General features: G+C 52.2%; 6 protein-coding genes across 7 annotated transcripts; 2 read left to right on the top strand and 4 right to left on the bottom strand.

Annotated features, from left to right (window-relative positions):
- Window positions 1-691: 691 nt before the first annotated feature.
- IUM83_01209 (Transmembrane protein) lies at window positions 692-1,307 on the bottom strand (the record flags this gene model as incomplete). The annotated part of the gene is made up of 2 exons (XM_067925047.1): window positions 692-1,068; window positions 1,148-1,307. 2 exons carry the CDS (start codon window positions 1,305-1,307, stop codon window positions 692-694), a joined length of 537 nt encoding a protein of 178 aa, XP_067797169.1.
- A 1,075-nt stretch (window positions 1,308-2,382) lies between these two features.
- Window positions 2,383-2,689, bottom strand: IUM83_01210 (uncharacterized protein; the record flags this gene model as incomplete). The annotated part of the gene is made up of 2 exons (XM_067925048.1): window positions 2,383-2,502; window positions 2,579-2,689. The coding sequence occupies 2 exons, from the start codon at window positions 2,687-2,689 to the stop codon at window positions 2,383-2,385; spliced, it is 231 nt and encodes a 76-aa protein (XP_067797526.1).
- A 1,683-nt stretch (window positions 2,690-4,372) lies between these two features.
- IUM83_01211 (papain-like cysteine protease C1) lies at window positions 4,373-5,721 on the bottom strand (the record flags this gene model as incomplete). Its single annotated transcript, XM_067925049.1, has 3 exons — window positions 4,373-4,410; window positions 4,507-4,514; window positions 4,586-5,721. 3 exons carry the CDS (start codon window positions 5,719-5,721, stop codon window positions 4,373-4,375), a joined length of 1,182 nt encoding a protein of 393 aa, XP_067797527.1.
- Window positions 5,722-7,676: 1,955 nt separating this feature from the next.
- Window positions 7,677-8,864, top strand: IUM83_01212 (E3 ubiquitin ligase; the record flags this gene model as incomplete). Its single annotated transcript, XM_067925050.1, has 1 exon — window positions 7,677-8,864. The coding sequence occupies one exon, from the start codon at window positions 7,677-7,679 to the stop codon at window positions 8,862-8,864; it is 1,188 nt and encodes a 395-aa protein (XP_067797528.1).
- Window positions 8,865-12,133: 3,269 nt separating this feature from the next.
- On the bottom strand, window positions 12,134-13,111 carry IUM83_01213 (Ferredoxin-dependent glutamate synthase; the record flags this gene model as incomplete). 2 transcript variants are annotated; one of them, XM_067925052.1, is made up of 2 exons in its annotated part: window positions 12,134-12,340; window positions 13,043-13,111. In XM_067925052.1, the coding sequence occupies 2 exons, from the start codon at window positions 13,109-13,111 to the stop codon at window positions 12,134-12,136; spliced, it is 276 nt and encodes a 91-aa protein (XP_067797530.1). The 2 variants fall into 2 exon arrangements, with proteins under 2 accessions (XP_067797530.1, XP_067797529.1); XM_067925051.1 differs by lacking the exon at window positions 13,043-13,111 and adding an exon at window positions 12,404-12,439.
- Window positions 12,984-13,445, top strand: IUM83_01214 (uncharacterized protein; the record flags this gene model as incomplete). The annotated part of the gene is made up of 1 exon (XM_067925053.1): window positions 12,984-13,445. The coding sequence occupies one exon, from the start codon at window positions 12,984-12,986 to the stop codon at window positions 13,443-13,445; it is 462 nt and encodes a 153-aa protein (XP_067797521.1).
- Between the last annotated feature and the right edge of the window lie 815 nt (window positions 13,446-14,260).

The following is a 14,260-nucleotide window of genomic DNA, read 5'->3' on the forward strand; positions in this document are numbered from 1 at the left end:
TGTCGAGCTCCACCCAGGCGACGGGACAAAATTCGGCGCCAGCTCGCTTCAAGGCGATCGTTTCCGATTTGATCGGATCAATATCGACAACTGGCAGTTCGAAGAACTGCAACATAGAATGAAATTGCTCTAAAAGGTGGCGAGCGGAAACAGGAGCAAATTAGATAAAACGTTACACAAATCCCTCAATAAGGAACCCCGCCGATTCGCTTGTATCGCCGAAGTAGTCTGTCAAGCTGCACACGATCCAAGTATGTCGAATCAAAGTTATTTACTCATCATTACTATGGACGCGGCGGTGAACGTCTCGCGTGGGATGTACTAAGTTCCATATCAGAGCGATCATAGAGGCGCGCCAATTGAGAAATAGGATAATGCTGCGGAGCCCCGGCACCCATAAAGGCTTTCAATTACCTGCTGCTGCGGGGTTGTCAAAATTGCTCTTTGTGAACTTTTTTCTGCCGCGCCGCAGAAAAAAAAATCGATTACCCTGTTGTGCTTCGAATTACGGTTTTAGTCGCTGCTAGCTCCCTATCGGCGCGCTCAGGCTGGAGTATCTGAGTATCTGTGGCAGGGGCCCGTTGCTCACTGAATTTCGAAGCTGCCACCAGGCATTGGCAAGCTAAAAGAGTAAAAGTGTCAATGAACTACATGACTGCGAGCTTCACCCACGCTATCTTCCTCCCCCTCTTCACTGCCGAACGTATCCCTCGAGTGTCGATCGAGCGCGGAACAAGCACGTCCCAGGCTTGTAAGCCTGTGCATGGTTGGCCATCTGCGCAACCGCACAGGGGGCGCACAAGAAGACACTAGCCACGTCCAGCGCAATGTTCCCAGGGATGTCGAACAGCACCCGCATCTTCATCCTCAGTCGGACTACTGCAGACGCCGCGGCAACAGCCACCACCACGCAGAAGAAGTTGAGCACTACGCTGTCCATTGCGACAGTCAGTAGCAGCAGCAGATACAACGCCGCGCAGACTTGCAGCATCAGTTTGTAGCGCACGAGCCCCAGTCGAGCGCCGATCTGAGCTACGGAGACCCCGGGGCAAAGGAAGGCCATGAACCCTGCATCATACGGGCACGTGGCTGCGTCAGAGGAGAGGGTAGAGTGGGGATCCATTGTACTACGTTTGTTTGGTGAGACCGTTGGGGATGCAGTCGCTCAAGCAGCCGAAGAGGCCGACGGACCAGCGGCCGAGGCGGAGCCCATTGCGGTCGAAGTCGTCAGTGGCGCCAGCGCCGATCTCCAGCTTGTTGGTGTACGCGGAGACGAACTCGTCCTTGGCCGTCGAGAGCTCGAACATGGCGGGAGGGGGGGGGGGGGGGGGGGGGCTTGCTTGAACTGGTGACTCACCTGTGGTGAGACTGCGCCGAATCAGGCTTGAGGCTCAAGCCGCTTGGGGTGTGCAAGGGCGGGGGGACAGTAACCTACGCTCTATGAGGGATAAGAAGGGAGAATCCACACGAGTTGTGCCTGCTTCTGCGATGCTGCCTGGACAGCACAGCACTATCCAGCACTACCTTCTTGTGCTGTAATCGTTGGGCACGTCCCACGTACTTTTGACTAAAGGTAAAGGCGGCTTGACAAGCCGAAGACTTGGATCCCACGGCTTTGGCGTGTACTGGAATAAGCTTCATAACGAACAACTGCACTGCAAGGTTCGCGTGTACTTTGAGGGCTGCGTGCAGCTTCATGTAGCCATTGGACACCAGGGCTGAGCGAGTTGTCGGGGATATATTGCCCCTCGAGTCCAATTCAACAGTCGCTCGTACAGGAGGGTTGGGCTCGTCTTCCCCTTCCTCGCAACGAGATTAGCCCGAGGTCGAAGTTTTCGTCACGGAGGATCTTCACCGCTCAACCAAGCTGGGGCCAGGAGCCTCCTGTCGGGACGGACAAACGCCATGTGGGGGCACTTTTCGGTCGGCCATGTGCTTGCAATGGCAGCCCCAGGTCGCGCGGCTTCAAGATCGTGTCCGATGCGTGTCATAAGAGCAGGGGGATCCACGTCATATTGGGGCCGTCCTCTCGTTCGCAAGCGGATCCATCCGCCACCACCAGAACTCACTCGCGTCCTGCAAGCCGCACGTTGCAGCGGAAAGAGCCACCACCAGAAACCGCAAGAGATATAGTATATGGATTCACTACGCATGTGCCCGCACCACCACAAATAGAGCAAGAAATTGCATTGTTTCCAATAAATAACGCGTTGCAATCTGCTATCTCCTCCCTCTTTCTCCGTATCGATCGTGCTAATACCGCACTGCCGCGACGGCCTCACAGCAGCGGGGTCTGCGCGAGTTCCGGCCGCGTGATGCACCCGTCCCTCTCCGCGCATGGTTGGTTCTCTATTGATTGCATTGGAATGTCTGACCGACGGTCTAGTCCTCCTCCTCTTCGTCGTCCTCCGAGATGGCGTTGAGTCCCGTGGACGCGCTGGAGGGGGAGCTGGCGATCTCAGCCGCCACGCCCGTGAACGAACGCCGCATGTACGAGAGCTCCTGGAAATGGGCAAAAAGGGTCCGTTAGCATCGGTACCGTAGAATTGGGGAGGGAACTGTCTCGTTCGTCCAGTACCTCGAGGATGAGCTGCGCCATCTCGTCGTCGGCGTCGAGCGACACGAAGGAGCTGATCTGCAGCTGGGCGTTGTTGCTGGGGCTGGTGCTGGCGGGGCTGAGGCTCTCCATGACTGATGCTGAGAGATTGAAGCTTGATGCACGTTGGCAACTGCTGGCAAAACGGGAAGTGGGCACCAACACGGGAATGTAGGGGGAAACGGCCCAAGCGAGGGTGAAAACATGTCCACTCGTTGCGCAGCAAGCAATGGACACTCGAAAAGTGAGGGTTCCCTGCTAAGTGCGACGCGAGACATGACGTCGCCCCGTCTCTGCCTCGCACGCACGGCCGGCCAATGGGCGATTTTAGAGCGTCGTTTTGACCAATGGAGGAGTAGGACGAGCCCCTGCGCGTCACATGTCGGCCGCTGGCTGCTTGGGGGAAAGACACGGTACGTCATTCCTGGTGGACGACCGGGCCGCGCGACGTCATCCGGGCCGTGACGTCGCTTGAAGTTGGGCTATCCTGCGGCTGCAGCGGGATCTTTTTCTCCTGGTCGGGGCTGCCTGCCAGGCTCGTCAAGTTAGATGTTGCTGCTGCTGTCGCTGCCGATGCTTTCGTCCTCCTTGCACTAGCAGCTCTTGCATCCACCCAGGTCGCCGCTTCGCTGCTGCCAACTTGCAGTTCGCGCGGCAAAGCGCGATCGGACGCTTGAAGGGCGTCATGCGTTCAGAATCGATATTGATCTTTGTATGGACGCTTTGGGCACGTTTTCCGCAACGCCGGGCCACAGACCCAAATAACTGGGTCCTACATGACTGAATGAAACGCCCATTTCAAGCAGTCCCGATGTGGAAGTTCCACCTCCATCGCACGGCGCTAAAACGCACGTGGAAGAAATATTTGTAGGCGCAACGGTTGCAGAGAACTTAGCGCTGCAAGAAATATTTGTAGGCGCAACGGTTGCGGAGAACTTAGCGCTGCGTAAGAACCTGTTTTAGTTTATATCAAAACTAATAGCGAGGGAGTCCTGGTTGGTATGACTCACGCCAAAAGCAAATGCACGAATTTAACATGTACGAAGTTGTGGAGTCGCTAATCAAAATATCGCGCTCCATCGTGTCAATAGTCGAGTGCATGTATCTGAAAAGAAAGCATTATAGGCGTTTAACTTCAGCAACACTGCTTCACCTCAGCTTGCCAAGGTATGTTCGCTGCATAGTCCAAGGAGCCAATACATTCGGACTCTGCGCTTCCCCATTTTGCCGATCTCCGACGAGATCGAATTCTTATCTTCACCCCTGCGATAGAGCACCCTTGCAGCGATTAAGGGCCCCCTATACTGCTGAGAATACTCCGAACTGTTACAGCTTCGACAGCAACTGCCATTTACATAGACTCAAGCGAGAGCGTTGTGCAAAACTGCCAAGAAGGACTGGTGCATAGCCATCTAGATTCAAACGAGCACCGCTGCGATGAAGCACCGGTGCTGAGACGGTGGTAGCATTTCGGTCTCGCTTTGGGCAATGCTGGATACAGTCCGCAATCTTTTGGGTCGATTACGAGTTTGCATTTTACCCGACTATGTCCGATTATGCCCTGCGACGTGTGCCAAAAGCACCAGCTGGGCACCGGTACACGAACAAAGGGCAACAGCCAATGGCGGTCTGCCAGTGGCGGTCGGCCAGCGCACTTGTGCTGCGCAACAGCAACCGAAGACATCAACGCCTCCGAAAAGGAACGCACGAACGATGTGCTGGCCAGTGGGTTGCCGCTCCAACAAGTCGGCATTCCTGCATTGGAACCAGTGGCCATTAGACAGTCTGAGGCATGATGATACAGAACTTGTGACCTGCGATTCACGAGGAACGAGCTCAGTAACAGTAAGCTCAGAACAGCACATGGAGCGATACAGCGCGTGCATTCATAACAGCAGCCGTCTGCCGACCTTCAAACCTTCCAGGCAGTCAGCCACCTCGCAGCAACAGCCAGCGTTGCCACGGCGCGGGTTTGTCACCGCCGCTCACATGATGCTGGCCACCTCCGTGGTCTCCTCCACGACGACCGGGCGGGGCTCCGACGGGACATCCTCCTCCTTGGTCATAATCGGGTACGACGCGTCCGTGGCGATGCCGCACTGGTTGTCCTTGTTGCGGCTCATCATGATGTAGCCCTTCATGCCCCACGAGTCCCCCCACGAGTTCTTGACGAGCCAGAAGTCCTTCTTCTTGTAGACGCCGTAGCCGGCGGCGGCCACGCCGTGGTCCAGCGCGTCGGGCGCGTTGCCGCACAGCGGCCAGCTGTACACGCCGTGGCGGTAGAGCTGGAAGGTGAAGCTGCTGGCGTCGATGGCCACGGCCTGCACGCCCTTGGTGGCGACGGCGGCCTGCAGCGCCGCCTCGTCCCCGGACGTCACGTTGGCGTAGGCCGAGAAGTGGCCCAGGGCCTTGTCGTCCTTGGCGTTGCACACGCCCCTGGACTCGGCCGTGTACTCGTAGTCCTTCTCGCGGTCGATCTTGCCGCCGTGGTGCTGGATGATCTCCTCGAAGCCCTCGCTCATCTCTCCGCCGTGGTTGCAGTCGTCCACGCCGCCCAGCGTGCAGTCCACGAGCTCCTGCTCCGAGAAGGACTCGAGCGTGCCCGTGCTGAGCTGGTAGGCGCTCTCCATGGCGGCCACGGCCGAGAAGGCCCAGCACGAGCCGCACTGGCCCTGGTTCTTCACGGGCGTCACGGCGCCGTGCTGGCGCCAGTCCCAGCTCTCGGGCAGGCTCTGCACGCTCTCCGGGGCAACGGAGAACGTCTCGGCAGCGCCACCGGAGCGTTTCGAGTCCGCACGGTAGCTCAGAAGCTGCCGGTACTCGGCATCTGACAGGTCCGCGAGCTCGTTGAGCCCCAGCGTGAAGCTGAACTCGCCGCGTTCATACGCGGCGTTGTGCGCCTCGATGCGCTCCAGACTCGTGGCGAAGGCGCGGAACCGACGCAGCACCAGCGCCTGGCCGTTGTCTTGGTATTGGTAGCTCTTGGAGAAGTCGAGCGCGTAGTCCACGAAGGCCTCCCACGCCTGCCGCTGCGATTCGCCCACGGCCGCGGGGGGCTCGCTCGTCAGCGCGGAGCAGGGGGCGAAGGCGACCGAAGACAGCAGCAGCGAGCTCAACACCTTCATGCTATCGTTGGAATGAATCTGATTTCTTAACGGAGCTGCTCGGATTTGGGCAAAGATCGGGCGGATGCAGGGAGGTGACTTGGCGTTTGTATGGAAGAGGTGAGCTTATTAGAGGGCGGACAGCTTCAAGGAGGCTTGTATTGGGGGGCCGAGTTGAAGTGAATTGAGTAGCACGGCTTCCAAGTATTAGGCGACGTCAATGGTGAAAAGTGTCTCGAGTGAATGCTGGAGCAGCAGCGCATCGTGAGGCCTGAATGATTTTTCTGAGCTTTCTACCGGTCGAACATCTTCCTCCCAAATGGAGGGCTTGGATTAGCCACGTCAAGAACCAAAGGGTGAATTGCACTATTTCGATTTAGGCAGAATGATGTCTGACTCTGATCAACTTCAGCGATCCCTCGTTTCAGAAAATCGTCCAGTAAAGCCATTAACTTCGCATCCGCCACGCCAAGCTTATAGGGGATGAGAGTAAATGTGGGTACCATCTCGAGTCTGTTTCTCGAAGCTTCCAGGACTTCGAAACGGTACGCACAGCTCCCTTGGCAAATTTTGGATCAAATGATTCTTTCCTGCAACATGTTGAAATCTCACGAGTGTTGCAGCAGTGCGATGGCGCAGTCCGCACAGCATCATTATCGTCAACGACAGGTCGACAGTAGTTATCACCGATACTGTCACTAGGGAAGAAGCACTCTGCATGCGTAGCCATGTACGTTGAATTGAACAAGTCAACCGTGAATATTACTGCTTCAGGTGTCATGTCTTCAGCGTGAGCGGTGCATCGACGCATGATGTTCTTCAGAGCGATCTCCACAAGGGGCAAAAACAGAATAACTGGAATGTGGTAATGAGTCCTGTGAGCAGCACGGAATAATGCATCGTACGCTGGATATACGAAGATCTGCAGTCAGTTTGCGTTGACAGAATGAAGGTATCTGGTCAACTGACCTCGATGAGCCAAGATTTCGTGAATAATTGGTGTGCCTATGATAACTCGGAACAAGACCATCAAAACTACGCTGAGCACTGGAAACATTGACAACGGGAAGAACGGAACTGGGAAGATGAGGTTGGGACAAGCCTGCCATCACTCCGATCGAAGCGAAGAGAGACAGCAAAACCAAACGAGCGGTGGGATCTCCACCCCATCAATAAAGTATGAAGCCTGACCTGTCAACGTAGGAATTCCAACGAAACCCGTTCGTACCGAAAATCCGTAGTTCGAGCTTCCACCCCTCCTCCGGGTCTTGCAATGGCACTAGTTCCTGAGCAAGCACGAGGGCAATCATAGGTAGGGGGACGGAAGCACACGACACGAGAAGAACGTGACGCAGCGACGTGTTCTTAGTGTACGACGTCTCCAACGCGAGCGCTCGACGGACCGAGTATTTGCCACCGTAGTAGCTGACCTGCAGTCATTTCCACCTTCCAGCAATCGCTCGCGAGACTTGCCGTCAACCAACACCGATGCTCAAGAATGTCTACACGCAAGACACAGTCAATTTTCTCTAAACTTTCAACATAGGACGCTGTAATTTCAGCTACTTGTAACGTTCTTATCCTCATGGTGAACTTTTTTAGCATGTGATACATCTCAAGAATACCAGTAGAAGATGTCGGAGCTATCGTCTATCGATGGGACAGAACGAGCACTCACGCTTGGTGATTCTGGTAACACAGACTCTAAGTGTTAGACAGTGCAATGCAGACGCAACTTCTTTCGGAAAATGGCACTTGAGATTTTTATCGTGGCCATTTGGTATCAACATTGATGGCGTCCACCTGATGCCTCCATTGGCAGCACCTTATGACGCTCGCCTATGCGTTGCGACTGGAATTAATGAGTTCGTTGAACAACTGTGTTTCCCTGTGGCTCCTCTGGAATGGTATATGGTCCTAGCCTCAGTAGGCCCTCACTTCTGTTTTCGCGTTCTCCTCCAAGTTTCCAAGTCACTATGGGCAAAGGACGCTTCATCGTGAACCCATTCCCGGAACTTCGAGTTACACCGCACGATCAGCAGCAGCTTCAGAACCTCGCCAACAACATCATCATGTCCAACCTCGACAAGTACAACAGATTCGTCTCCTCGGACAAGGGCAAAGTTAATTCGAATCGTTGGAAGTCCGTCAAGGAGCGTGAGCAACTCAGAGTGTATGCGGAACGACGAGACACTGCCCATGGGACTGGAAACAGCGACCTCACAGGTTCAGGCCTCCCAATGATTCTGTGCGTTGGGTTGGTGGAGGGGAAACTCGATGATCTCATGTACGGCGTCATGAGCGAAGACCTGGAGACGATGCGCATCAAGGCGTCATACGTCGACGATGTCAGCGGTGCGGCAGTGCTCAGTTCCATAGTCCAGCCAACTCTTGAAGACCCGTTTCAGTCTTTGATTGTCAAGTGGATGGAGCTCGATATCCCCTTCGCCTCGACGAGCCTCGTCAAGAACAGAGATTATGTGTACCTTGAGGGCACTGGCTTTGTGACGGCCAAGAATGGAGATCGACTGGGGTATCATCTCCTGCACTCCGTGAGTTTTCCTCAAACACATGAACTTCCTAATCGGATCCGTGGAAATGTCTCTATCATCGCGTTTTGGCGCCAGTCCGGTGCTAATAGCTTGGGGATGTTCGCCACTGGGATTTTCGACCCGTGCGGAGACATGATCCGCATGCTGGTTGTGCCCGGCATGGCATCCGCCTTCTTGTCGAGTGTCAAGTACTCGTACTGCGGACAGATGCGGAAGCTTTCATTCATGCTCGACAAGGCGTACACCGAATCAAAGCAACGCGGAGCCCCAAACAAAAAGAAGGTGTGCGTGACATGCTCGTCGCTCATTACCAGTCGACGACTAGGAGACTTCGCCAAGAGCAACAGTTCGTGCAAGATGTGCTTCGGTCATGTGTGTCACGCCTGCAAGGTTTCTCGGAAGTTGAGTTTCGTGGACTCGGATCTGTTGTTGTCGAAGCGGAAGGTGACGTTTTGTACAGCATGCATTAGCTCAGTAACATCGATGAGCGCGAGAGACTGTGCCCGCGCGAAAATGTTGTCCCTAAAGAGCGCCATAGATTACACCAGTATCCAATCCAGCTCAACTGGCAGTGCTGAGTACGCCAGCGAGGTATCCTACAGCAGCTCATAGCTTGTCGTGTAAGTCTCGAATTGATGGAGACTTGCGAACGCGACAAAAAATAAAATAGACACGATTCATTCCAACCAACTCACTTCCATTCTCGCTTTGCATGTAACCCAGGGAATATGCGGAATCTACATATAAAATATAACAGAAACTTACCGAGATGATCTGCGTAAGGTAGATCAATAGATAGATAAGCATACATCGAATCAATCTCGTATGCTTCTCCAGCACACAACCAAGTCGACGCGACGGTGAAATGCCTAGGGTGCATGTCAGCGCAAAAGTAAGCTCAGCCACTGAGACATCGGTTGGTCATGATGATTTAGAATTGTATACATGCAATAAGTCTTAAAAATTGGGCTGAAGACACGCAAAGTCTTTTAAATCGATAGCCTAAATCGATAGCCTGCATTCTTCGATACACACCGGCGAAATATCCGCCAAATGAGTATGTTCGTAAATGAAACCACTAGGTCCCGTAAGAGTACCGGGATTGGGGGTTTCCAAGCACTTTGTACGTCCCGACATACATGTACAGCGGAATGTTTATCTTCACATTGTGCGACTCGAGCTGGTCAGGATCGAAACGAAACCTGAATATTTAATCTTCCGCGGTTTCGCCCCTGATATTGTCGTCGTCAAACAGGAGCGCAATGTAACACACTTGTTTTCCTGCAGGTTTCGCAAACTTCCACATATCCTCCTCCGTGCACTAGTCGGCAGTATCCGCCATCACCTTCAGTAAACAAAATCGCTCTACAAAAGTCTCGCCATTGAATGACTCCGGTGGATCAGTAGCAGGAAAAAGGCGTCAAGATTCTTTCTACGGGTCGACCATCTTGCTCTCCGACGGACTCGCCGCATCCGGGACTCAACGAGTGATTCGCACTATTCCGACTTAGACGGACGTATGTCTGGAGGCTGATTAGGTTCAAGAAACTATCATGCGGTAAAACATTGAGCTGAGAATACGAGTGGGGAGAAATCGCCATCAAACCAACGATAACACTGACCGAAGCAGTGGCTGTTTGGATCTCCACTTCATCAATAATATGCGGGGTTTGGACTGTGAGCGTAGGAATCCCTTCGAATGCTAGCATCGATGTTCGTAGTTTGAAAATTTGTGATGTAAGTTTCTAATTGACAGACTTGCAAATGAAACAAAGAAATAAGATACGCCTGCTTCATTCCAGCAGCTTATCGTTTCGCCTACCCAGCTACAATTCTTATTTTGTATGTAGCCAAGAAAACTTGAAGCTGAAATCGGCACCTAACAGAAACAGCACCACGTAGCATCAAACGTTTCGGTGACCGAGGGCACAGTACGATGCAGACGAATACCATTGCACTTACCGAGATGTGCCAGTGAAATCTGTGTGATGTAGATCAATAGATTGATCAGCATCGATTGAACCATTCCCGTATGTGTCTCCAGCACAAATCCAAGTTGACGCCAAGGTGATATGCCTAGTGTGCGTTTCAAAACGATCGTCGAGACAATCAATGAACCAAATTCCAAAGAGCTGTAGGCCAACACATTCACGGCGGATGAGAAGAGTTGCGCAATGGTAAGTTCAGCCATTGAAGCGTAAAATGCGCGGTTGGGCATGTAAAATAGGACAGTGCGGTATGCGACTGTAACCACACAGTCACAGCTTGGGTTAGTCAATTAAGGACACGTCGCGCGTGCCATTTTTCACTTACCGTAGACAATGGGAAGAACCACCTCAACATATTCTACCAGGATAACATATTCCGTGATAAAGAGCACCTGAGCACTCTTTTTGATGAATAAAGCTCGTTCGTCTACCGAAAAGATGGACTTGATATCGGTGTTATCCGTTTCAGCATGGATGTTACGCGCTGTCAATGTTTGAATGGGCGGGACATTAGTTTTCGAGTTTTGAACTGGCAGGATTTTTCCTGTCTCAAAACCGCGATTGGTCCCTGGACTGTCGTCTGCGATTCCTGTGGGGACAGGACTGGAGTCGTTAAAGTTTGCTGTCGTTATTTTGGCTGAGGAAGTCTCTCTGAATATACTTGTACCGCAAAAACTTCGAAGCCTCGTCGAATCTTTCAAGTTGCTGTCTGCTGCCAAAATTCTCATCGCCACTTGTAGAAAGTTTTCTTTGGCAAGTGAATGAGTTGGTGGGATGCTAGCCATGAGCACCGTTACTTCCTTTAGAACCGATAAAACATCCTGCATTGATAACCAGAAGTGCACGACATCAACGACCATGATCGTTATGGTTAATGCCCAGGAAGAAGCACTCTGAAGAGCATTCGACACGTAAAGTGCGTTGAAAACCTCCACTACAAAAATGACCGACTGGGGCTTCAAGTCGTCGTAGTCGACTAAAGCACGGCTGACCCAATTTTTGGCGATGAGTTTAATGATTGGCAATACGAGCACGAATAGAATTTGGTTCACGCCAGTAAGCGAGACAAAACCGTAGATGTAGACAGGATAGATGAACGTCAGTGCGACTTGACAGTTCACTACTGCTATTTGCTGGTTGATCTCGGACAGCAACGACGGGTCGGCTTGTACCCGTGGCCCAAAAATCCGTATGAAACATATTGTCATCACTAGGACGTCAGGCGGAGCGGTGACAAGTACGCCAAACGGAAGAGGAAACACAGTGGCCGAGCAAACGGCATAAATGAAGGCAAGAGACACTACCGACGCCAGTAGCGAAATGAAAGCCACCTGCATGCGCGTGAGCTTGACTCGTGGAGCGCCTTGGCCAATCTGGACGAGTAGCGTTGCGTTAATGAGAGTGGTCACTATCACGGCTCGGATGAAGAAGACCCAGTTTTTCTTCACTCCAGCTTCAGGAGGTTCCAAAGGGGGGACTTCTTTCAGCAAACCGAATACCAAACACGGCAGAGGTGTCAACAAGCAAATCAGCAGTATCCAAGCAGTGCTGACACTGTTCGCGTATCTGCCAAGTTGCTGGAGCCGTTCCACGGAATAGTGTCCCTGAAACTCGACCTGGAATGATGCCCATGCGGACCAAAGTCTTTGCCGTGCTGTATGAGCCAACCTCATCCCGTCTGCGTGCACTTGCGATAGAAATACAAGAAATGACGAAAGACTGCGCTAAAAGTGAGGTGGTCAACGTGATGACGATATAGGTATATCTATACCTAGCCAAAAATGCGCAGGTGAGTTTGGGGTATCAGAGAAACGGCAATGTGCCTATCAATACCTGGGGATGGAAATCAATGTTCTCACGAGATAATTTTGGCTATGGTCGGGTTCCCACGAATTAAATAAAGGGCTGGCCGATCAGGCGCATGTCGATGCTTTTCTCAACCTCGTGCTCCTGTTCCATCTCCTTCTTCACACCAGCGCCCTCGTTCAGGGTGCTGGCGTTGATCAAAAGCGGGGACAGATCCAGCGTGCGGCTTTTGTAGTGCAGCGCGTCCTGGTTCACCTTGAGCAGGTTAGCGCGATCACCAATGAAGTCGTCCAGCTAGCACAAACCCAGTCTATCATAATCTACAACCGGCGAGGGAGTAAGTATTCGTCGCATCACCACGAACGGTGAAATGAAGTGCGTCGATGAGATCATTAACGCTCCCCTCCTGGCGGAAACCTCTGGCTAATGTTTTGTATTCCGATCGCGAGGTGTCAATACTGAAAACGACGACACAAATATCAACCCGTTTTCTCGGAAAATGAGCGAGCTTCACTCATGAACAAGATGGTTTTGACTCATTGCTTTCTGCGTCTCCAGAACAGAAGCCGCACGTGCCCCCACAGAGACCTGATAAGATCATTGAGGTCACCAGCGTGTCGAATTCAAGGGAGCTTTAGTCAGTAGGGATAACAACATTGGGATGGTTTTCGTTGAAGCTGAGTACTTCGAGTCACTCAGTTGCAGATTTTTCTCGCGACTTCGAACACGAATATTCCCCAACCTGAATGATTGATGGAAATTGTGCAGTTGTAAGTTCAGCAATAGAGGCGTAGAAGACCCGATCCGGAGAAACGGCTCACTAACATCATTCCTTGGTTTTTCGAAAAAATGATTAAAAGTGATGACAATCTTACCTCAAGCTTCCCTCCATCATTTGCGAAACAGGAAGGAGGGAGTAAAACCGCTTTCCGGAGCGTTGGAGGAGGGCACGACGGAAGTGACGATGACGCCGCCAGCACATGATATCAAGTTGACCTGTGGGGTGTACGTCACGGGGGAGTCCTTTACCGTTGCGACCAGGCTCAACGAGGACGTAGACGGCATGATTCGGAAGATTGCAGACGAACTGGACGCCCGTCCCCGCAATCTCAGAGTCTACGTGGCGAAGGAGACGGGGGTGAATGGAGGTTGGTTGAGGACCCACAGCAACTTGAGACCCTTTTTGCTGGCGGGACCTGAATGGGGCGAGACTGATGCGCCAGACTTTCAACAAATTTGGCCGTCGCAAAGTCTGGTATCGGAGTACTTCGGTCTACCACTACCCGATGACGCGCTCCACATTCTGGCGGAGGTGAAGAAGGGCGACAAGAAGCGGAAGACAGATGCTGACCAGCTATTGGTGGCATCGACGGTGCGGACCAGGGATCCCGAAAAATAAATATGCATACAATATATTAATATTTTTCTTTGAAATAATCTATTTTATCAAAATAGTAGTTCTCGATAATATTTTATGTTGATATACAGCGAAAACTTATATAATATTTCGGATCCTCAAGTGTAGGAAGGTCGACGCCGCCCCCAACAGCTTTGTCTTGCTCGACGCGATACCACCTACGTCGAACGTGGAGGAGCGCCTGTTCAGTTCTACCAGGTATGTGCTACGGCACGAGCGCCACCGACTTTCTCCGCAGGCTCTCGAAATGATACTATTTCTGAGGGCTAATAGATCGTATGGGAACGTTGCTCTTGCCTGCAGTAGGTAAATTTGAGGCTTGAAGTGGGAATGTTTTATTGTCGAGTGTTCTCTTATTCAGTTATTTATTTTTTCTCTGACAGGCAGGTCAAGCACTATCTATTTATGCTTCAGTTGGTATATTTTGTATTTTCGGGACCCCTGGTGCGGACTCTGTCGGGATTGAACGGGCTGTTATCTGTGGGAGCTCTGAAAGCTGCAGCCAATAAAAGTGGAGACTTGCCGACAACGGGGGACTTCTTGGAGTTATTCGAGTGGAGCGATAAAGAATGCGGGAAGGTGAAGGACATTCAAGCGATCAGAGACATCGTGGGATTCACCGGTTCGAAATTTTATGTGCGGAAGGAGGTCTTGTGTGTGTTGAAGTTGTTCGCGAATACATTCGGAAAGAAGCTACTCGAGGACAATGGCGCGAAGTTCGAGGACCAGTTCATATTAATGGGGAATCCAGGCACAGGCAAGATGTAGTGGGTCTAACTTGACTCACTACTTTAGCT

Source organism: Phytophthora cinnamomi (assembly GCF_018691715.1).
Source record: "Phytophthora cinnamomi strain GKB4 chromosome Unknown Contig14, whole genome shotgun sequence".
In the NCBI taxonomy this organism is placed as follows: Eukaryota; Oomycota; class Peronosporomycetes; order Peronosporales; family Peronosporaceae; genus Phytophthora; species Phytophthora cinnamomi.